A 22,121-nucleotide genomic window follows, 5' to 3' on the forward strand; every position below is an offset into this window, starting at 1 on the left:
TGAGTTGTCACCTCATGTTTATATAGTCTTGGAGAATGAGATTTGAATAGGAAGAAAGGAAGTAATTATTCAATTGTTTCATTTTAATTCTGTAAATGAAATCTCTTCACAGCAATTTTAAAGTATAACGCACTGCAAAAACAATGTGTTTGTTTTGCTCTATATTTAGAGCAATACTGCAGATTGTGTGAGCAAAAGATTAACAGTAATATGAACCATTCCCCTTCTAATCTGACACTGAATCAATATTTTACAAGTAAAGATTGATTTGAGTCATTACAGTGTTCCTCAACCCATGACCCCAAATTGGATTGTGAAGTCTGTGAAAGTAGATCCCAGGAGTTTGCAGTTTTAATTTGTGAATGCTGTTTAGTTCCCCATATCAAGTAACTGTGGATCTATGGGTCACCATACCAAAAAGTTTGGGGTTGACAGCATAGCAGCCTGAACTATTGCTATTTTGTGTTATGCTATACTTCGGTTTGTTGCTGTATTTCATATCTCAGAATCTGTTTCTCGATTTATCTGTTGGAAGATCTATTAAAATGTATTCTCAGCAACTTGTTTCAGTGTGTGAGGAATACTGTACGTAAAGGTGAGAGATCAGCCAGCCAAGACTACCATGCTGAAATTTTGGGAAAATGTAACAGTCCTGTCGAAGGCTTTCACGGCCGGAATCACTTGGGTGCTGTGTGGTTTCCGGGCTGTATGGCCGTGTTCTAGCAGCATTCTCTCCTGACGTTTCGCCTGCATCTGTGGCTGGCATCTTCAGAGGATCTGATGTTGGGAAAGCAAGTGGAGTATATAAAAATCAGCAATAGCAGAACACATGATAAACCAACCTGGACATAGAATATTATTTGAAAAAACAGAAATTCTGGACCACTCTGAAAGCCACTACATCAGACTACACAGAGAAGCAATTGAAATCCATAAGCACATGGACAATTTTAACAGGAAGGAAGATACTATGAAAATGAACAGAACTTGGCTGCCAGTGTTGAAAAATACTAGAGTCAAGACAGTGTCTAACCACCTCCACACAAACACAGGATGACCATAGACAAAAGAAACAAAGGCCAGGATACCTCTATTCAGATGCTCCCACCAGTGACCTTGCTATCTCCAGTGTTACGCCCATGCTATAGTCTTCATTGTTACTCATACTTCTATTCAGATGCCCTCAACTATTGACCTGGTTACCTTCTTTGTTACTCACAGACAAGGTTTCTCCACCCACCCTGATATTCCAACAGATATATACTCCACTTGCTTTCCCAACATCAGATCCTCTGAAGATGCCAGCCACAGATGCAGGCGAAACGTCAGGAGAGAATGCTGCTAGAACACGGCCATACAGCCCGGAAACCACACAGCACCCAAATGTAACAGTCCTGTTAGTGAAGATTGTTTTATGATGCAGATTTTAGCTGGTGGACTAACAGAATATGCAGATTATGTTCTAAAACTGCTCTTTTTAGCCATCCGATGACGACACAATCAGCCTTCACTCTCAGGTATCGGAATCTACGAGGGAGCAGGCTCTCAAAAATGACAATCAGTTGCTAGGAAATAAACCTGAGCTGCAAAAAGGTAAATGTTATTTTCTAGCTCTTTAGAAAGTAGAGAAATGCTTCTTTTTTCTGGTACCCTTAATTCTTTTGTGAGGTACTGTATGGCACTGTAGGCACCCCTGTGAGTGCTCAGCCATTGTCTTGCCCACATGCTTGATTTCTAGGGAGTAAAATTATACAGACCTCTTTGCACATGTATCAAACAGAGGAATGTAACTCCAGTTTATATACACACTGTGTGCACCTAGAACTGTGTCTCACTTTCTCATTAATGTTCAAATACAAATTCAAGGAATGTCTACAGTATGAATCAGAGGTAGCCACTTGTGCAGAAACAAGCAAAATAATTAAAGGCCTAAGATCTTTCTCTTGATGCCTGGGTAGGAGTTGGGCAACTATACTGGGGGGAAGCATTCCAAAGACACAACCATCAAAAAGGGTTTGTCACTAGCAGCCGCATACCTGATCTTGGGAAGTGGAACACCAGTGATGGTCTGGTGAACAGCAGGTTCATACAAGAAGAGATGGTGAAGGTGTTTCAGCACATCCTAACAGTTCACATCCTAACAGTTCTGATCTGGTCTAAGCAGACAGTTGTTATCACTAATGAAGGTGGTTATGAGGCTGTGTTAAATGTTTTCTATCCTAAGTCTGAGATTGAGTATATTATACATGTAATTAAATCTTCTTTTTCCTCCCCTTGCTGCTATCCTCATGCTGTACCAGTAGAGCCAGATGTGTGTGATTACCTTGACCCCACCTCTGAAGATGTGGCTTCTTGTGACCAAGGCGATGTACAAACTGGACCTGCGGTCTGTTATATTAAGGTAACTTTAAATATATTAATATAAATTAAATTAACTATGTTAGCCAGATAGGATTTCTTTTTATTAAAGCTTCTTGTACGTTTTTTTCCTTTGTAAGGAACGTGCAAAGCAAGCTGAAAAGTCGAAGAAAACACAACGGAGTGAAGATTGGGGGGATGAAAAAATGTGAGTCCCCAGCAGTCCTGGAATATCTTTTTGGGGAGAGGGATTCTAGAAGGGCTATTGAGCAACTGTGGTGGGGATCATGGGCGGCTTTGGCTGATATTTTTTGTTTTTCCTGGTTCCTCTCCAACCATTGTCCTGATATGCATGTGTGTTGAGCATCTTCCCATTTTGCTTTTTTAGAACTCAGAGAGAACAGCATTTGGCAGAGGAAGATGATGAATTGAAGGAAGTGACTGACCTAAGGAAAATAGCTGCGCAGCTACTGCAGCAGGAACAGAAGAACAGGTATTTAAACTGTGGTCACAACAATGGATCAGTTTCTGTGTGCTGCCTGGCTGAATTTTGAAACAGCCTTCTGGCTACTAAAATATAATTTGTGTCTACAGAGAAGATAAACGAAGTTTGTTTACAACAAACTTGCCTGTGTTTTTGTGTATCTCTACATCTAATGTTTGAAAAAACTCAGACTTTAGTAGAATGTAAATGAAATGTGTTCTGTACTTTGAACATCAACAGGTCAATTTGTCAGTATGTGATATTTAAGGAAATAAGAATCCTAAAATGCATATGTTGGAGTCTAAGTACTTTTAACCTGCTCACTTAGCCTGTAAAGGTCTGCTCATTTAATCCTCTAAAAAGAATGTGCATCCTCAAAAAAACAGACAAACCATAGCTCTGATCATTAGGCATTTTTATCCCTTTTAACCCTATAGAAAACTATCCTCTTATTCCTTTCTGCTGACTATATTAATTACTTTCCTGTCCTTTCCTGTCAATCTTTACTGCTTCCTTCTTCCTTCATTGGGTTCAGACGGAGGCCTTTAAGCTATAGAACGTCATTCAGTGAAAAGCTCTTCCAGAGGACAAGGGCTGCAGGACGTGCATCAAGGTATTTGGTGTTTGTGGTGCATGAATTTCACACAGCAGCACATCCGACAAACTATTTCTTCTTCTTGTGCTGGTGAGAATGCATTTGAAATACGAGAGTTAGAATTCTAGTAACACTGAATTATTTTGAGGGCACACTTTTATGTGGGGGTCCCCCATGTGGCAGGCAATAAATATGGACCGTTCATGTGCAGATACTGAGATCAAAATAAACCTGCAGTTCATCTTTTCCCCCCATGAGGGACAGCACCTACAAGTGGCCTCAGTAATAACCTTCCCACTGGAAGTATTTTATGCTTCTTTCCGGCATGGCATGCCAGTCTCCTTAGGGATTTTTGCATACTTTCTTGTTTGATTCTTAAACATGCTGCATCTCTCAGATGCTAGATCAGAAGGATGGCTACTTCTGTGGTGTGGGACTGTTATATCTGTCCTTGGTTTTTGCAGTATGGCAGGATACCTCCTCAGAGAAACAATTTGCTGCCTCCTTTGTTCATCCTTTCTTTCTCTGAATCTTCTTCATTGCTCCTGTCTTGTCCATTTGCAACATCCTTTTGTTTCTTGATACCATTCTTGCTTATCTTCTGCCCAATCTTTGTGCTTCACCATAATTCATACCCTCCACCTTCATCACCTGAGAGCAATGGGCTTCAAACAGATAACGAACAGTAGGTAGTGCTGTGAAGGCAACTTGTTAGTTTTCCTAAGGCAGCCTAGAGGGAAAAAAACCCAAGTGAGTAATTTTTCCAAAAAGCAGAATCTCTGCTTGAAATTTCAGTAACCGAAACAATGCAAATGCAGGTGAAAATATGTCACTACGACGCAGAGTTGTTTCAAGTGTCCCTATTTTGGTTTTAGACTTCTGAATCACTCCACCTCTGTAAGCACAAGAAACCGACCTAAACAGACTGCAGAATCCGAAAAAAGGTATTTCTGTTAAAATAATTTGGAATGAATCAAGGTGAAGAATGATGGAAATGTGGTTGAATAAATCTTTGGTTAGCAAAAAATAAATTCTAAATTGTACTACTATTATATGATGTTCCTTTTGGTTACTGTTAGCACTGTAGCAGATTCAGAATACTACAGCCTGCTTATGTTTTAGAACAGCTAAATGCAAGTCCAATGGCTCCTTAGAGACCAGCAACATTTTCAAGGTATAAGGTTTCATGAGTTAAATCTCCCTTTGTCAGATACCATCACATACTCATCAGATATGTCGAACTTTGACTCTTAGAATCTTATACCTGAAAAAATCTTGTTCGTCTTTAAGGTGCATCTGGACACAAATCTAGCTGTTTTACTACAGACCAACATGGCTGCCCTCCTGAAACTACACAGTACAAGCATTTCAAAAATACTCTCAAGGGAAGAGAATAAGGGCACAAATGTACTTTTAAGAAACAGGCCTTTGGAAGATGCACGTTTACAGATTTTCAGAAGTACTGAGTGAGTTGCAGCACAGTAACATTTTCTGTTTTCACTGTTAAAAGCTGAACTGTGGTTTGCATAACGTGTGCAAACAAGTGATTGAACCAAGGCTTTTTAGTTCTCTGTACTTGAGAAAGCAACTAGCCTCTGTGTTTTGTTAATAACAGCTGATATTTCTGGGTACTGCCAACAACCCATGTTTTGGATATCTAAAGGCAAGCAATGGCATGAATGCAAATTTTCTGCTGCAAAGATATCTCTTCTTTTGGAAATATAGTTCTGGAATTCTGTACTGGAGACTTTTCTTGATTGTAATTATAAGAAGACATTTTTATCTTCAAACAGTAAAATCATCAAGATTGTTCTATGTTGCTGTATTCTTTGAGTATTACAAGTAATGTTTTGGGGAAGTGGTGTCATCTGTGCCCAACTTACCTCATTTATGTTTTTCTCCTTTTTTGCCCTGTGTTTCTAGTTCATATAGCTATAAAAATATTTGAAGTCTGCTTTGTCTAAGTGCAAGCTGTCTGTCTTGATATTGGAAGCTTATGTAAAGGAGGATAACATCCAGTGTATGAAACAATGATTATTTGTTTTTTTCACATAGTCTTTCAGCAGATGAAGCAAATTCTCCATCATCTCCATACAGCTGGCAGGTAATGTGATGAGTGCAAGCATTCAATATTCCTCTTAAGCACTTGCTGTGCTTGACTGTTGCACAGGTTATTTAATCATGATCTATTGTATTGTTGTTTGGGGAGGGGAGGTCAAAAGAGAGCATCTCAACTGATCACCTCTTACTAGAAAGATCAGAGCACTGACTTGGTGTTGCAGGTTGACATTATTTCCCTTTCTCCACAGTCACTGGAAAATCAGAAGGACCAGTTGGATGAACAGCATTGGCCAGACATGCAGCAAGTCATCTGGCAGAATGAGGAGAGGAGGCGGAGCAAGCAAATCAGAAGAGACTATTTCAAGGTATGGTGCTACTTTATGGTGATAGGTGTGACGTTTGATCTGGTCTGTATCATAAATAAGGTTACTGTTTCAATAAGCGTCAGTTGAAGTATAGCTCTGGATTGATATAGCTGCCTGTAAGCAAAGAACTGCAAGCTACCTGTCAGCCAGAAGAGCCAGTGCGGTGTTGTGGCTAAGAGTGTCAGACCTGTTGAGGAAAACCCAGGTTTGAATTCTCAGTCATGCCATGGAGGCTGCTGGGTGACCTTGGGCCAGTCATACACTTTCAGCCTAACCTGCCTTGTAGGGTTCTTGTGAGGATAAAATGGAGGAGAAGAGAATGGTATAGCCTGCTTTCTGTCTCCATTGGGAAGAAAGGTAGGGCATAGTGAATAAATAAATAAATAATTCTTGCCATACATTCCAAGCTGTTATTCGACAGCCATTTAATGGATTTATTAAATGTTTTCCAGGTAGCTTTGCATGTCTTTCCTTATAATAAATAGTTCTGATACTATTTCAGAAAGTCAATATAATGCTCTTCTAGGATATTGAAGGTTGCATTAAATGAGGGCTCTGTGAATGAATATTCTTCAGTGCTTGGATAATTGGGTTTCTAAGCCTGTGTCAATTGAGGAGCAAATCTCTGTGGTTCGGCCTTGACTTCCGCACCTTTAAAAAAAAGCAGTACACATTTCAGTGCATTTGGTGAGCAAACAGACTTCTGGTTGTCATTTAAGATTTGGTATAATTGAAAGTGGCTTGGAGTAAAAAGAACAACTTGCCCCTCATCTTCTTATGAAGCTGTCCCTCCCCCCGCCCCCCGCCCCCCGGACAATGTTCATGCTCAGTACAAAAACTACTAGTTCAAAACTTCCATGTCATTGAACAACAATCCCTCAATACTATTTTCTGGAGCTGGCTGGCTGGATAAGAGCAGAACTGGACCATGGTGTTCCTGCTCTCATCCAAACCAGACTGTCCACAAGGATATCCATGATCAACAGTGTCAAAAATTGCCAAGAAGTCCAGGATAATCTATAGGGGTGCACACTTCTGGCAAACACCAAGGCTCTGTTCATCTCAGAGGCAAACCTGAATCCAGACTGAAATGGGTCTAGATCAGGGGTAGGGAACCTGCGGCTCTCCAGATGTTCAGGAACTACAATTCCCATCAGCCTCTGTCAGCATGGCCAATTGGCCATGGCCAATTGGCCATGCTGGTAGGGGCTGATGGGAATTGTAGTTCCTGAACATCTGGAGAGCCGCAGGTTCCCTACCCCTGGTCTAGATAATCTAGCTCCTTCTGCAGATCACAGTATTTCTGCCACTGATCCACACCTGTTTTCCCAGTAACACATATATTTTATCTTCTCAATCAAAACAAGTAGATCGAATACAGTTTATTGCAATTTAAAACTGTTATAAATGTCAAAATATAACCAATACATTGATCTACAATGAAAGGGTGCCTGGTAGTTTTCTCTTCTCCCTTGATCTTAGTGGTGGTGGGGATTCATAAATGGGAGGAAGGGAGCTCTCTGATGGCATGAGAAGGGCGTGTCTCTTTTTCTCTCTGCCTCAGCAATTCCCCATTGCCAGACATTCATATAAGCAGGGTTATGTTGAAGGTGGGAAGTTTCTTGGCCTGTATGTGACCTCATTTCCTGGTTGTCTCCAATATTGGCATTTCTCATCAGCTTTCTTTGAGATTGCCTTTTAGTACAGAAATGACAATATAGCTAAATCTGAAGACAAAACTATACCACAGGGTGGCACTGTCTTCATTACGACCTTAAGTGAATCCTCAGTGCCATTCATTTTGTAAGGAATTGAAAAACAGAATGTCCTCCGTTGTGAATCTGGTGCATTTTGATGTTTGCCATGACAAGGACAAAAGCTGAGTGCAACATTGTCATGGGTGCTCTCAGAAAAAAATAGCTCTAAAAATAGGCAGTAAAATTGCCTCAGCTGCTTAACTTAGTCATGGAGGAACATTAAGGAATCCCTCCCCCAGTGCACTCAAGTGATATTTCTGAGAAGTTGACTGTGTTTGTCATTTTCTTCTCCGCCAAAGAAATATTTTGTATCAGTTGGCCACATTCCTTTTTTAAGTTTCAAACATAACTTTCCAGGCAAAGAGTGGTTTCTATTCTGACCATGAATTTAAACAGCAGAGGTAACGTAGATGAATGTGTTTAGGTTTAGCTGGGATGGATGTGAAGCTTCATTATTTCAAAATGTTGTTGTTGTTGTTGTTTATTAGTTTTGTATACCGCCCTCCCCTGAAGGGCTCTGGGCAGTTGACAACATATAAGTAGAGCACAATTTAAAACATCAATAATTCACGGTACAAACTTATGACTCTATTAACATTAAAACAACTAAAAAAACCCTTATAAAACACAGCGTTCTAAATTACAATTCCTTGCGTCCAGTCACTAACCCTCCCCCCAGAGGGGGGTGGTAGGTCCCTCAGATGTTATGGGGACCACCAAAGAGGGGACTACCGAAGGGCGCCGTATCAGCGGCTGGTCCCACCAAAGGCCCAGTGGAACAACTCAGTCTTACAGGCCCTGCGGAATTCACCAAGGTCCCGCAGGGCCCAGACAGCTGGAGGAAGAGAGTTCCACCAGGCCGGGGCCAGAGCCTTTACGGCTCTGGTCCGAGTGGAGGCCAGCCGCATCATTGAGGGCCCAGGGACCACCAGTAGATTGGCCTCTGCCGAATGCAGAGGCCGAACCGGGACATGTGGGGTAAGATAGTCCTGAAGGTACGAGGGTCCAAGGCCACGTAGAGCCTTAAAGGTTAACACCAACACCTTGAAAGTGATTCAGAACTCAACTGGAAGCCAATGCAGGCGGTGCAACACAGGCCGAATGTGATCTCTAAAGGCACCCCCTGTGAGCAAACAAGCTGCCACATGTTGGACCAGCTTCAATTTCCGGATCAGACGCAAGGGAAGGCCCACGTAGAGCGAGTTACAATAGTCTAACCTGGAGGTGACCGTTGCATGGATCACTGTGGCTAGATCTGGCAGAGAGAGGAAGGGGGCCAGTCGCCGGGCCTGCCGAAGATGGAAAAATGCAACCCGGGTTACATAGGCCACCTGGGTCTCCATTGAAAGAGACGAATCCAGGTGGACCCCCAGGCTGCGGACGGAGGAGGTTGGTGCCAATGAGACCCCCTCCCACACCAGCAGCTGAAAATCCCCAGCTTTCTGCCCCCGGCCCAGGCAAAGGGGTCTTCTGATAGCCGGTGGATTCCAGTTTTAGCCTGCATACGAGTGCAACCAACGAGCAAACGCCTCCAAACAATGCTGAAGAGCCGCGCTCCCCCCTCCATCAACAGAATGAGCTGAGCGTCATCAGCATATTGATGACAGATCAGTCCAAAACTCCATACCAGCTGAGCAAGGGGTCGCTTGTAGATGTTAAATAACAGCGGGGATAACAACGCCCCCTGGGGTACACTGCAATAAAGCCTTGTTGGCTTCAATCCTGGAGAAATGAGGCAATCCATTTAAGGACCAAGCCTCGCACCCCCGAGACGACCAAACGGTGGAGTAAAAGGGTGTGGTCAACCACGTCAAACGCTGCGGTAAAGTGTAATAATAATAAAAATATAGGGTAACTGCACCTTTCTCAGACCAAGGCATTGTGAATATAAGGGACATGATGGCAGTCCAATGTAAGCATGATGTCAGATTTCTTTATTAGTATTTGAAATGCTCACAAATAGCAAAGTTCCTGATTCAGCAGAACTCTCATGTTCTATAATATTCCGTTCTTAATCCATAATATTCGGTTCTTAATCTTACAGTTACAACGTTACACTGGTAAGCAACAAGAACAATATGTTATGCCCAGTTAACACTTTTTCCAAATTCACTTTATTCCCAATTTAGAAAAAACAAACAAATCCCACTCCATAGTCCATTAAAAACCATTACAAAGAGCAGGAAATAATATTAATATGAAGGCTCTTTAACATCCCTCAGTCTGAACAATTTGTGGTCTTGTCCTTTAGTTTTATATCTCCTTAAATTCCAATTGTAGATGTTACAGAAAAGTCATAATCTCACTAACAAGGTTATCTCTTCTCAGACGTAGATGAAACTCCTCTTCCTCACTTTAATTGGTGGTATCTTGATTGAGGAACGGGGGAGTGTGAACGTGCTTAAAAGTCCAATTATATCATATGACCATGAGCAAAGATGTCCATCCTGCCAGCAGTTCTCAACCTCCAAGTGAGAGACAGAAACCCATCTCTGCCTGTCACTTGAAAGGAGAACCAGGTGTGGTTAATCTCTTGCACCTCCCTTCATTCCTGGTTGAGAATTAGCCATACATTCAATTGTGTGGTTCCTCTGAGATACTCAGAAGCAGCTGCAGTTCAGCTGTCCCCACTGGAAATCTATTCAGATGTAGGGATGGAACAGAATGAGTGCAGAAGTTTTGAAGAGTTTGGACTTCACCAGTTCAAAGCATAGCAGGGGCAAGTTTCACATTTTTTAACGTTATTCTGTTTGAGGAAGGGATTGGATTAATATTTTTCACTGAGTGCTAGTTCTTTGCTTGCAGAGTTTCTCATAAAGGGGGACATTCAGAAGTAGTATCCATCACCTGCAGTTTGAAATGATTCAGTTCTTTCTGTTATCTTTGGATGCTCCTACCTAATGATGCAGGATGTGCTGCCCAAGCCTAAGAAAGCATTTGTTGAGAAGAAGGCAAAATTAGAAGTATTTTGGAAGATATCCAGATTGGAAGTTATGCTAAATGAAATGCATCCTGTTGAGCACAGTTTTGAAGCATAGTTGTTTGTTTGTTTTTCAGTATAAATCTTCCCGGAAGAGTTCAAGTGGAAATGAAAATGAAGAGGTGAGTTCAGACCATAGTAGGATATAAATTGATCCCAAAGCATTAAAGTATGATTCCTACTTTATAGATCACTTCTGTAGTGTCAGCATGGAGTAGCTTTTAAGAGCAGTGAAGCAGGTTCAATTCCCCATCCCTCCTCATTACACCTTCCAGGTCACCATGGCCTAGCCACAGTTCTTTCAGAACTCTGTCAGCCAGCACAGAGGCAGGCAGTGGCAAGCCACCTCTGAACATCTCTTGCCTTGAAAACCCTGCAGGGTCACCATATGTTAGCTGTTACTTGACATCACTTTCCCAGCTGCTTGTGAAGTATCTGAAGATGTTCCTTCTTTTAAGGATGGTTTCCATACATTGGGAGGGAGGATACATGGTTTTGCTTTTTTAGCACGTCAGCATAAGCTGCTGGCTTCTGGTGTACTGGTGTTTAGTACTTGGAACTGCACATTAAAATAGCTTTTAAAAAAAAAGCTAAATGCAGAATCCTCAGATGAAGAATTCCTGTATTTTCATAATATTACTTGCTTCCTGTTACATTGCAAAGAATCTCTCTAAATGATCACCAGGGGCAACTTGACTGTCTCTGACATACTCCTTTGCAAGCTAACTGATAGAGGTTTTGGTATACCTAGATCAGGGTTTTTTTCCACAGTGCTAAGGTTTCCAGAGGAGCAGTTCTTCGTCATTTAGCATGTTCCCCCTTGCTTTGTTCCTTCAAATAAAAGGAAGTTCTGGGTGCTCAGTTGGATTTTATTATTGTTGGCAAGTAGAACTTCTTTGGGCTGAGTTGGTGTCTAGCTGGTCATGGAATCCAGTTGAACAGGCACATTGTTGATTTTCCTCTGTGCCACTATAAAAATATTAAAGAGGCAGATGTAATAGGAAAGAGTTTTGCTTGCAATGGGATCCAAGTTCTGAATATTTTTCTTACAGGGAAAGCTCCACATTGTAATATAGTTAAGCATGCACATACTGTCCTGTTTTTTTTTTGCTGTGCATGCATGTTTGGTCATATCTGTGCGTGTACAGGAAAAGGCATGCATGCGTGTTTGTAATTTCATGCCAGACTTTCTTTTTAAAAGTCATAACTTCCATTTTATAATTCCATCTTTTTGGTTTCTTTTTAGCAAGACAGTGATAATACTAATGTGTCCCCACAGTCTCCTGTGTCGTCTGAGGTACAAGTCTGTGTGTCTCTCTGTGTTTACTTGAAGTAGCTTTCCCCCCTGCTTGCTGACTTGGTGCAGTGTGGACCCCAACTTGAAAACCACTCTCTGCAAAACTAGAAACTACTGCACCATAAAAGTTCCCTTGAAGAATTGTCTGGAGTATTTTACTTGTGGTCTACAATTTAAAAGTAGGAAAGAAGTAGCAAAACAATTTCAGGCTTCTAATTTTTAAGTCACGCTCCTTTTCCTTTATGAAAATTGCTTAACTGGGGTTTTTTTTTGGGGGGGGGGATATTTAAGGGATACCCACCTTCAAGAAAGCAAAAGGGGAGCGGGTCTTGTGCAGACAAACTACCAGTGAAAATATCCCCAGTGTATGTTGCTTTTCCCTTCTAAGGATGGGGAGCTTAACTCTAGCATCTTTCCAAACATATAATTTTGACTAAGCTAATGGAAAAATGTCTGTGTTTGTCATATGAGAAATTGATGACAATCCTTTTGGACTGTCAAAAATTTTTAACTTTTCCTTTTCTGTCTCTTCTTTCCTAACAGGATTATGACAGGGCAGATGGTGGTTCTCATGGCCCCTTCGGATTGAAGCCCAGATCAGGTGAGGCACTATTTCATGTGTCTGACTTTTTAAGGGTTATATGGGAAAACTGATAATATAAAACTGGAAAGTGGCAGGGTGGTGGAACTGCTATGAAAGCAAAGTAATCTCTTGCTGTAGATGTCTCAGAGAGTCACCTTTATGTCAGATAATCATGGAAGCTGAGACTTTCAGGAAGGATTCAAGTGCTGCTCAGACTACCTTAAAGAGAACCAAATTATTATAAGATAAGGCATTGGGAAAGGAGATTTCTTCCTCTGCTGGGATTATTTGGCCAAGGATGTGAGCATTGTAAGCAGCAACATGTGTCACCCAGAGCTATGATTGAGCTCCCTGGCTCTTCCATGTGCAGATGGATTGTGACAGTGTGCATGGTGACCACAGTGATATACTGCCAGTGTGGCAGCAAGGAGTCCCTTCCTTTTGCAATGCTGCCAAAATGTTCATTCCTGTGGTTGCTTGTGCAGAGTACCTTTTTTGTGGGGTTTCATGTGTGCACAGCATGGGTTTGGAAAGATACAGCAAGAGGCTTTACACTCTGTCACCTAATACCCAGAGAGTTTTGATTGACTGCACACTTAGGTAGGTATCTAAGCTACAGCAGGCCTTGAGGGCAGGCTGAAGGGAGAACTTATATTTTTCATCAACCAAGGTCTGTGGGCTTTTAAAAACATATGCCAAGGTTGTTGCTTGAGTAATGCCACACCTACGTTAGGGGAGTGGCTGGGCTGGAAAGGCTTAGGAAACTGACTGAGCCCTGCTGCACCCCAGATGCTGGCCCACTCTGTGCTGCTAGGCACTGATGTGGTTTGGCACAAGCATGCCCTTGGGATATTTACCATATAAACTCGTGTATAAGCCGACTCGTGTATAAGCCGAGGCACCTAATTTTACTACCAAAACCTGGGGAAAGGTATTGACTTGCTTATAAGCCGAAGGAGGGAAGAAACCCAGCCGGGAGATGGAGGGAGCTCCTTATTTGGGCAGTGACATCAGGGGAGGGCAGCAACAAGCGGCTTTTGCAGCCGCAGGGAGGTCATCCTGGCCACGCCCCCAACCTCGGCAGAGGCCTGAAGAGCCGGCTGGTAAGCAGGACTTGTGTATAGGGCATTTTTCAGCCTTAAAACAGGGCTGAAAAACTCGGCTTATACCCGAGTATATACGGTATGTACTTTAGTCTGTCGTTCTCATTGAGACTCAAGATGGATGCATTTATGTATGCTGATGTAAGGTTTAGCTATCCTAAGCAGTTTAAGAATGGGACTTGCTGTGGCTGAGGTAACACAGCTGCATTTGCTTGCTTTGCACACAGTCATTTTAAGCAGAATGATCTGTGGACCCTAATTACAGAAAGGCTCCCCTTTTACCCTATTGAGATATTGTATTGTTTATTGAGTTTAACAGAAATGGTCTGTGGGGTTTTCTTATCTTTCACTCTGCTTTTTTCCCAGTGGTTTAAAATGCTAAGCATGTTTCTTTTTTCCCCTTGCAGCTTTTGGCCGTTCTCGTCAGGACTACAGCACTGTAGACCCTGGATTCACAATGAGAAGGAAAATGGAACATTTGCGAGAAGAGAGAGAGCAAATAAAACAGCTACGCAGTGTAACTTTCTTCTGTCTAAAATGGATTCATAGCTCACTTCGCAGAGTAGCAGGATGTATTTAAAAATCATGCCACTAGAATGTCCATTTGCCATGTCAAGCATGAAAGGGGCTTGTTCATGCCATGTTCTCCCCTGTTCTGTCCACCTTCCCCTCCCTGTCTTGCTGAGTGGAAAACCTAAATTGCCTGTGGTGTATTTCCTGTTTAACCCTGCTTCAGAATTCTGGTTTGTAGGGGCAAGCAAGCTTTAGTTTGCTTAGAGACCTGCATTTTTACACCTGTAGTTTGCATTTACACTGCACACAAAAAGAGGAGAGCAGAGAAGCTAGCAGCAACAAAAGCCACATTCGCTGTCAATTGAATTGTGGTTTACAGTTGTGACTCAATGTGACTATAGTGATTTGAAGTGCATTAACAGTTAGAGGAAGGAAATGTTGAACCTGATCTGCACTAAAACCATTATGACAGTGGCCATGATTTTCACTGCAGACTTTATTTTTTTAAACAGAATCTTGAGTCACGGTTGAAAGTCATTTTGCCAGATGACATTGGAGCAGCATTGATGGATGGGGTAGTCCTGTGCCATTTAGCCAATCATATAAGACCACGCTCTGTTGCCAGTATTCATGTCCCGTCACCAGCTGTGGTGAGTAAGCTGCATATTCTCTAGTAGACTTCTTGTACTGAAAATTTTCAGCCTGTTTTCACATATGAAATAAACCTCCTGTAGTCTTATGACTACAAATGTGATTCTTAACTAGTATTTTCAAGGAATATTGGCTCTTACGAATAGTTGATAGAACTTCTTCTTTTATACATGTATAAATCATACCTGTCAATTTCCTTGATAAATAATGGCAGTGATGACCTGTGTCTTTTTAACAGCCTAAACTCAGTATGGCAAAGTGCCGAAGAAATGTTGAAAATTTCCTTGATGCTTGCAAGAAACTGGGTGTCCCACAGGTAACTTGGTCAAAAACATTTCTAACTGCAATCATTGAGTTGGTTTTGTAGGAACCCTTCAGAAACTGTGTAGATCTCAGTGCAGAGTGGGATAAAAGCCTGTCCTGATGAAGAGTAGAGTTGGCCATGATGAGCTGGAGGATGTGTGTCATAGCTTTATAACTTGCAACAGTGGAGGCATACCTGCCTTTCTCTTCCCGCTGTGAACTGCTGGGTGGATGGGTGGTGAGACTGTTTTTATTACTTCTGCTAATAGAATGTATAGAAGTTAGAGTTTGGCATCTGGATCTTTCCTTTGCTCACTTCCCCTTCATTAGAAAAGACAGGTGAATAGGAACAAGCAGCAGGTTTGAACCATTGACCAAACGTGAATAAAGCTGGTAATGTGTTCATACTCAGGACAGTTGTGTTTTGCCTAATCTACCCTAGATGCATGTGGTTTTCTGTCCCCATTTCATCCTTAAACTAACCCGTGAAGCAGGATTGAGTAACCAGATCAAGGTCAGAAGAACACTCCAAGCCATCAACTTCCACTGAATCAGATTGTCAGTCCATTAAAGTCTGCATTGTCTCCTCAGACTGGCAGTGACCACCCAGGGTTTCAGGCATCATCTGTGTCCTTTTTAAACTAGAGTTGCTGCGAACTGAACCTGGAAGCTTCTGCATGTAAAGTAGAGGCTCTTCCACTGAGCCACAGCCTCTCTCCAGAAAACTTCATGGGCTAGCGTGGATTTGAAGCCAAACCAGCCAGATCCTAGTAGTCCAACCCTAACCACTACACCACCTTGTGTTGCCAGATTTTATAATTGGAAGGCAGAATATAGTTCTGTATAGACATTAGTGCCTGACTTGCATTTCTTGCAGAATGGCATTTTATAAAACATTCTAGGCTTCTCTTGAAAGCTTAGAAAGATTAAAAGTCAGATTGAATGGATACCACACACTATATCACAAAGGAAAAATGCAAAGAAGTCCTGCTTTGTAGGCATGTAAAAAGTAGCCAGTATTTTTACAAGCTATATAAATTCTAAATTTATGTTATTAATTGGATGGGGGCAGAAATAGGTTTCCTATCTCCAAGATGTATATTTTTAAAGGAACAGATTGTAGAATAATGAGTGAACCTCTGATTTGGGGAATAAGGATCTAAAAAAAATCCACTCAGCTGCACCAACCGATACTAAGACTAGTATTCTTTCCTTCCACAGGAGAGACTTTGCCTGCCTCATCATATTTTGGAAGAACGAGGTCTTGTGAAAGTTGGACTCACAGTTCAGGCTCTTTTGGAAATACCGTCTTCTAAAGCACCGCAACTTTCCTGTCTGTAAGAGGACTCTCAGAGAACAAACGTTGCCATGATGTAGTTGCTATGGGTTGATGCCAACCAGTCCAGCTTCCTCCAGAGGAACACTCCAAGCCATCAAAAAAATTTTTCAAGCCAGGTGGTGTAGGTGGAGCCTTACTTTGGACCTCTCTGTAGAATCTTGCTGTCAAACTGACAGTGGCCCAGCTTAGTAAAGAACTGTACTGCTTGTTCACTGAACTCAGAGCCATCAGATTTTGAGATCTCCAGTCTCTTGCCAGGTCTTCATTCTCTCATTAACACTTTATGATGTTGTTTTTCCCCCCTTCTTAAAAAAAACAAAAGGTGAACCTGGGATTCTCTTATGCTGCACTGCTCCAGGCTCTTAAGAGTTCAAGCACACATTATTGAAGACGAGAGGTGCACACGTGGGTGGGGAGTCCCGCCCAGTTGTTGGCTCTCTATGATCATGGATTCATTGCTTAAAATATACGTTAGTCTCCTGTGCAGGTTGTGTGCGTACCTCAGGCCCAGGCTAAAAATGGGATATGAAAATTAGCTCTCAAATCACTGCTGCTGTGTGGTTGGTGGAAATGCGGATGATCGTTCACCTTGTCCGTCTTTACCATATTCCAAAAAGATTCGTCTTTCATTTCTTGCACTTCTTACTGTTGTATCATCCCCAAAAGTTTAGCTGGTGTATGATGATGACAAAGAATAGTATACAGTATAAAGGAAAAAGTTGTGTGGGTTTTTTCAGTATTCTAGGTTGGTGCCAAATTTTTTTTTCAGTTGTACTGTAGATTGTTTACATGTGAAGTGCCTGTGTAATTGATAACTTTTACTAGTCTTAAAACATTTTCGCAATTCTTTTTATGTCTCTAAATAGATGCAATGCGTATTTTTAAATATTAGGGTTTTTGGTAAGGTTGGTAATAAGTGACGTTTAAAAGACTAACATCTGAGTGTTGGATGTTCTTCAGTTTGCACAGTTTAAATTTATTAGGTTTGAGTTTTTTAAAAAAAGAAAATGTAAATACACTTTTATTTATCCTATTTAATTTGATACTTAATCACTTTTTAATGTATTGTTGGACAAACAGATGTCACTTTTTAAATTATTTTCCTTGTCTGGGATGAACAATGATTTATAGAGTGAGGAAAATGGGTTGAGTGGAAGCTTACAAGCTTGGGGGTAAAACTGCCAAAAAAATTCTCAGGTTTATATTGTGACTGTTGGGGTTTCACATCTTGCCCCTAACTTCACATTATTGTTGTTTTTTTTAAATAAGAGGAAATGCCATAGAATGGTGAAATGGAAGCCAGGAATAGTTCAATTTTTTGCAGTGTTTTCAGAACCATTGTAAATGTTGCTTGTGTAGGACCCTGAGCAATTCCTCCAACACCGGATGTCATAATCCAGTGTTGCAAATCAGTGTTTCAGGCATCCTTGCAGCAAATCCATTCTGTATCTGTATTTCCCGTCATTTTTAAAACTATAATGCTGGGCCAATTAGCAACCTTTGGGTACTAAGACGTTATTCTCCACCATGGCTGCCCTTTCTTGTTGAGTTGCATTCCTGTATTGAAACAGTGGATTGCAAATTGCCAGGTCGCTGAATTAACCTTTTTGTTAATTAACCTTTTTGTTAATTATCTATTTTAAACATCTATTTATAGATGTTTACTCAGATTAAAGGGGCACAAGTTGTTTTGTTTTGTTTTGCAGTTTGCCTGTTTGGTCAGAGTAAGCTTTAGCTCCTCCTTGCCCAGATGATGTGGAAAAATATTCTTCCTGCTTTGTTTCTGTTATTGGAAGAATTTGGCTGTTGCAGTGCACAGCTGTGCAGACTGAAACCAGCGACAGTAGCCTGAGTTGAGGGCCGACCTTCACTTCTTGAATGCTTTGTTAGACGTGTGCCAAGTAAACCTCAGCTCCTCTTGCTCAGGTTTAAGAGTGTGATGTGAATGTGAGGCTGATTTTGTAGATGGCCTCCTTTGGCCCAATGAGAAAGCACAGCAAACTGCATATCAAAAAGCTGTTAAGAGAAGTGACTTGTTTTAGATGATACCTCATACATTGCTACTTCTGCTCATCAGTTTTGCTTTTTTGTTAGCACTGTCTTTTTGAAAATTAATTGGGATGAATCACAACACACAAAAACTAAAGACTGACTACTGTTACGTGGACTGTGCCCTGATCCAGGTTGGTTTCAGGGCCTGTTGGTCTGCTTCTTCAGTTTTCCGCAGCCTTGCTGGCAACTCCTTCAAGGCAGAAGCTACTTCTGCACAGCGCTTCATCACAAAGAGTGTACTATAAATGACTGAGAGGACAGAGACTGGGCGGGTGAGCAGCTGGGGGTTGAGATGCAAACTTGGGATGTGCCCTTAGGTTTGAGCACCAATGAGCCTTTCCAGTTTTGCTCTCCACAGGTGTAATAAATTAAGCAGGTTTGTTATCTTGACCTAAGATTTAAAGCTGCATCCTCCCCCCACCCCCTGCTTTTTCGTTGCTCAGTAAACCAAGCAATATAGCTGAGATTGTCTGTGGAATTACATCTTCTCCTGCAGATTGTTTTAGAAGTCATCCTTTCCAAATCATGGGTTCAGAAGAGTGGAATGTAGGACAGACTACCCAGTGATGGTGTTAAGCCTTTTCTTCATAAAGGCATCCTTCCTATTTCCCCAGCTAGGTCAAACCTACTTGATTCCAACATGTACATCTAAATATGCAATATTTTTTACTGGTAGCAGCTTATTTTTTAAAACTGATTGTTCCTGTGACCTAGTGAAATTCAGAAGTTACTACTGTGGACCAAGGTTTTCCTTCCATGAGGATAGAATTGACAGTCTTCCTTGACCTGCTCTTGCAATTCTGTAACTAAAATCCCTCCTTTTTATCTTTAGAGTAATCCATTGGAATGAACAGTGTCTTGAGAATTTATCCAATTCTCTGGATTAAAATCAGTGCAACAGTGTTGTGTTGGCCATAACTTTCCTCAAGAGACCTTGGAATTGTGTTAAGACTTCAGGAATTGTGTTAAGACTTCAGCTACTAGCCATTTCTCTTCCATCGTTAGAAAGGTGGGGACAATTTTTGACAATACTCATTTCCCACTGCAGACCCCCACTTTGCCCCCTGTGCTGTTCAGGAAGGCACTCAACTCTTCACAGAACAACTCAGTGGACTGAAACAAGAAAGGTTTGGGAGGGAAATCCTGTGAGCTCCATTACCATATCTCATTGGATACAAAGTCTTCTCTCTGTCCCCTTCCAAATGCACTCCAAAGTGGAATCCTTGGGGTTCTGGGACAGGAAGTGCTAGGTTAAGGCTGCACTGTAGGGGTCTGCAAAACAGCTCTTATCAAAATTCTATTTGGCAAAGTTGTTCTTTGAGGCCGAATAAACAGTACATACGCAAAAGCACTTAGGATGAAGTATTCAAATAAAATATTTCGTGCTCTGTACCATGTACTTGGCATTGTAAATGGGAGCAGGAGGGAGCCCTGTTGAGTAAATCCCCCTCCCAATTTGCTCTGCATTAAAGTGTGGCTGTTTGGTTTTGCTAAATCAAGGAGTGCAGAAATACCCCCCTGTTCTTGGTAATTTTAGACCTGCTTATTGTTCCTTTGTTTGAAATGTTCTTTTTATAGGTTTCACTTTGCAATGGGGACATCCTGTCTTTTAAGAAAGATCTGAAAAAGTACAGATCTATAAAGCCTTGCTTCCCCTGCGGAGGCTTTGCAAATTGTGCAAAATCATAGTATTTAATTCAAGAAGGATGTGTGTGGTAGGAATTTTTCCCCTTGCATTACATTTTAATCATCAAGCACAGCACTTCTTATCTGACCCTGATCTTGGTGACGTTCACTCATAGCACACAAATTTGCTGATATTTCTACACTGTTTTCATAGTCACCTTGGTCTCCCCAAAGTGTTTCCAAAAAAAATGCCTTTGTACAGACAATAATACCTTCCTTGTATGTGCCAGGTTGTCTGTGGATTGCTGCTGATTCTCAAGGGGTGGTCTGAAAAGTGTCCTGGCTCATTTCTACATCATGAGTGTAGAAAAAGCATCCACAGGAATCTCAGTTCACATGAGACCAATTCCATGTGAATGTATCCTTGTGCAAATTCCAGGGTTTTTTAAATGGAGAGTTGAGTTGTCTTCTTTCTTTGGACCAGATAATGATATGTAAGACTAATGATTAAAAACTCAGTGCTACAACTATCTGGGGGGCGGGGATTCAAATAAGCACATTTGTAAAAGGATTGGTGGGGAGGGGTGACTATGAAGACTTGCAGACTTGTAGAATTGGGAAAACACCTAGGATTTGGGTGGGCGTGTGTGTGCTTTCTTTTTTAAAGTAATATGATCTCTTGTATTCACTTTTGTATTTTTCCTTCCTTCTGATTAATTCAGTACCTGTTACCACACTGAAAGCAGCTGCTTTATGTAAATGTGTGCAAAACTAATTTCAGCAGTTTGGAAAGTAAATCAAAAGTAGCAAGGGACTATTACTTTTTCTGTGTATATATTGCCATATCTATTTGCATTTAAATTCACTTTGCATTCATGTTCGGTAAAATACCCCCCTCCCTCATTGTTCATGTTCTTGTATATGATTCAGCACTCTCCTTTCAGGACTGTTTTATTGCTGGAGCTTCCAACAAGTATATATTCATTGAAAATGGTCCTGCTGTTTAACTTTCTTTTGTAAATAGTTTTATATTGAATCTGCATGGATAAGACCCACATGTTCAAAACTGATGTACATATTATATGTATAAAATTCAAACTCTTTCATAATGCTTATGTAGTCAAATTGTATTCTTTTGTAGTTTGAAGCGGGTAGGGCCTTACTAAGCAGTCTAGTTTGTAGTGTACTGTCATAATGCTGCAAATTCTGTTGGAGCCGAATTTGTGAATTGGGTGAGCTTTTTCTGAAAAAAGTTTTTTTCTGGCTCTTGTTCAGTCTAAACTATTTGCTTTCCCGAAGAAAAATCTTAATGAACTCAAAAAGCAAAAGGTCCTGTAGATTCAGCAGCTAACTGTTCCTTTTTACTTGAACTGGGAAATGTTTTGCTCCAGTTCATGTCACTATCCTGAAGTTTTTGCCACACTTCCTGTAATTCCTGGCAGTGCGGTCTTGCAAGGGAGCCCCTGTTGGAAAGAGGACTGAACAGGTCAGAGTTGTTGGAGATGGGCAGTTTCTACTGGTGACTTCTACAAGGCCTTGAACCTTGTAAATATGAAAGGAATAATCTTCTTAGCTGTTCTGTCCTACACTCTAAAGGCTTGCCACTTCAGCTGGCGGTGGTGGAAAGCGTGAACAAGTTGCTGCTCATTCACAGCAACCCCATAAGGTTTTCAAGGCAAAAGAGGGACAGAGGTGATTTGCCATTGCTTTCTTCTAGCTCTGTACTAGGAACGTGTGTTTTGGGATGTAGTAGCCAAAGCCAGATAGAAACATGTCCTGTTAATTAAATTGAGAAGCATAACTCATCTGAATAAAATTAGCATTACTGTTCCTTAAGGACCTAATAAAGGTAAAGTTTCCCCTTCAGTCATGTTTGACCCTGGGGTGCCACTGCAAGCAGTGATTTCATAGGTAAGCCATTTTTGTGGGGTAGTTTGCCATTGCTTTCCCTGGCTATTCTTTACCCCCTAGCTATGTGCTAGGTACTCATTTACTGACCAAGTAATGGATGGATGGCTGAGTTGATCATGAGCCAGCTGCCAGGATATCTGACT

At 41.3% G+C, this 22,121-nt stretch overlaps 1 protein-coding gene across 6 annotated transcripts in view; it reads left to right on the forward strand.

The window, feature by feature from the left end:
• LRCH2 (leucine rich repeats and calponin homology domain containing 2) overlaps positions 1-21,176 on the forward strand; it is a 46,120-nt gene extending 24,944 nt beyond the window's left edge. The window contains exons 8-22 of one of the 6 annotated variants that reach the window (XM_048514295.1): positions 1,482-1,593; positions 2,301-2,401; positions 2,499-2,566; positions 2,747-2,851; positions 3,378-3,455; positions 4,313-4,381; positions 5,493-5,541; positions 5,747-5,863; positions 10,678-10,722; positions 11,847-11,897; positions 12,441-12,498; positions 13,991-14,100; positions 14,609-14,746; positions 14,986-15,063; positions 16,272-21,176. In XM_048514295.1, the coding sequence (XP_048370252.1) occupies positions 1,482-1,593; positions 2,301-2,401; positions 2,499-2,566; positions 2,747-2,851; positions 3,378-3,455; positions 4,313-4,381; positions 5,493-5,541; positions 5,747-5,863; positions 10,678-10,722; positions 11,847-11,897; positions 12,441-12,498; positions 13,991-14,100; positions 14,609-14,746; positions 14,986-15,063; positions 16,272-16,391 (1,299 nt within the window). In that variant the 3' untranslated portion in view covers positions 16,392-21,176. The remainder of the gene's footprint in view (positions 1-1,481; positions 1,594-2,300; positions 2,402-2,498; positions 2,567-2,746; positions 2,852-3,377; positions 3,456-4,312; positions 4,382-5,492; positions 5,542-5,746; positions 5,864-10,677; positions 10,723-11,846; positions 11,898-12,440; positions 12,499-13,990; positions 14,101-14,608; positions 14,747-14,985; positions 15,064-16,271) is intronic. The other 5 variants (XM_048514296.1, XM_048514297.1, XM_048514298.1 and 2 more) reach the window with 5 other exon arrangements.
• Positions 21,177-22,121: the final 945 nt, after the last annotated feature.

This window comes from Sphaerodactylus townsendi, linkage group LG13 (assembly GCF_021028975.2).
Source record: "Sphaerodactylus townsendi isolate TG3544 linkage group LG13, MPM_Stown_v2.3, whole genome shotgun sequence".
Lineage (NCBI taxonomy): Eukaryota > Metazoa > Chordata > Lepidosauria > Squamata > Sphaerodactylidae > Sphaerodactylus > Sphaerodactylus townsendi.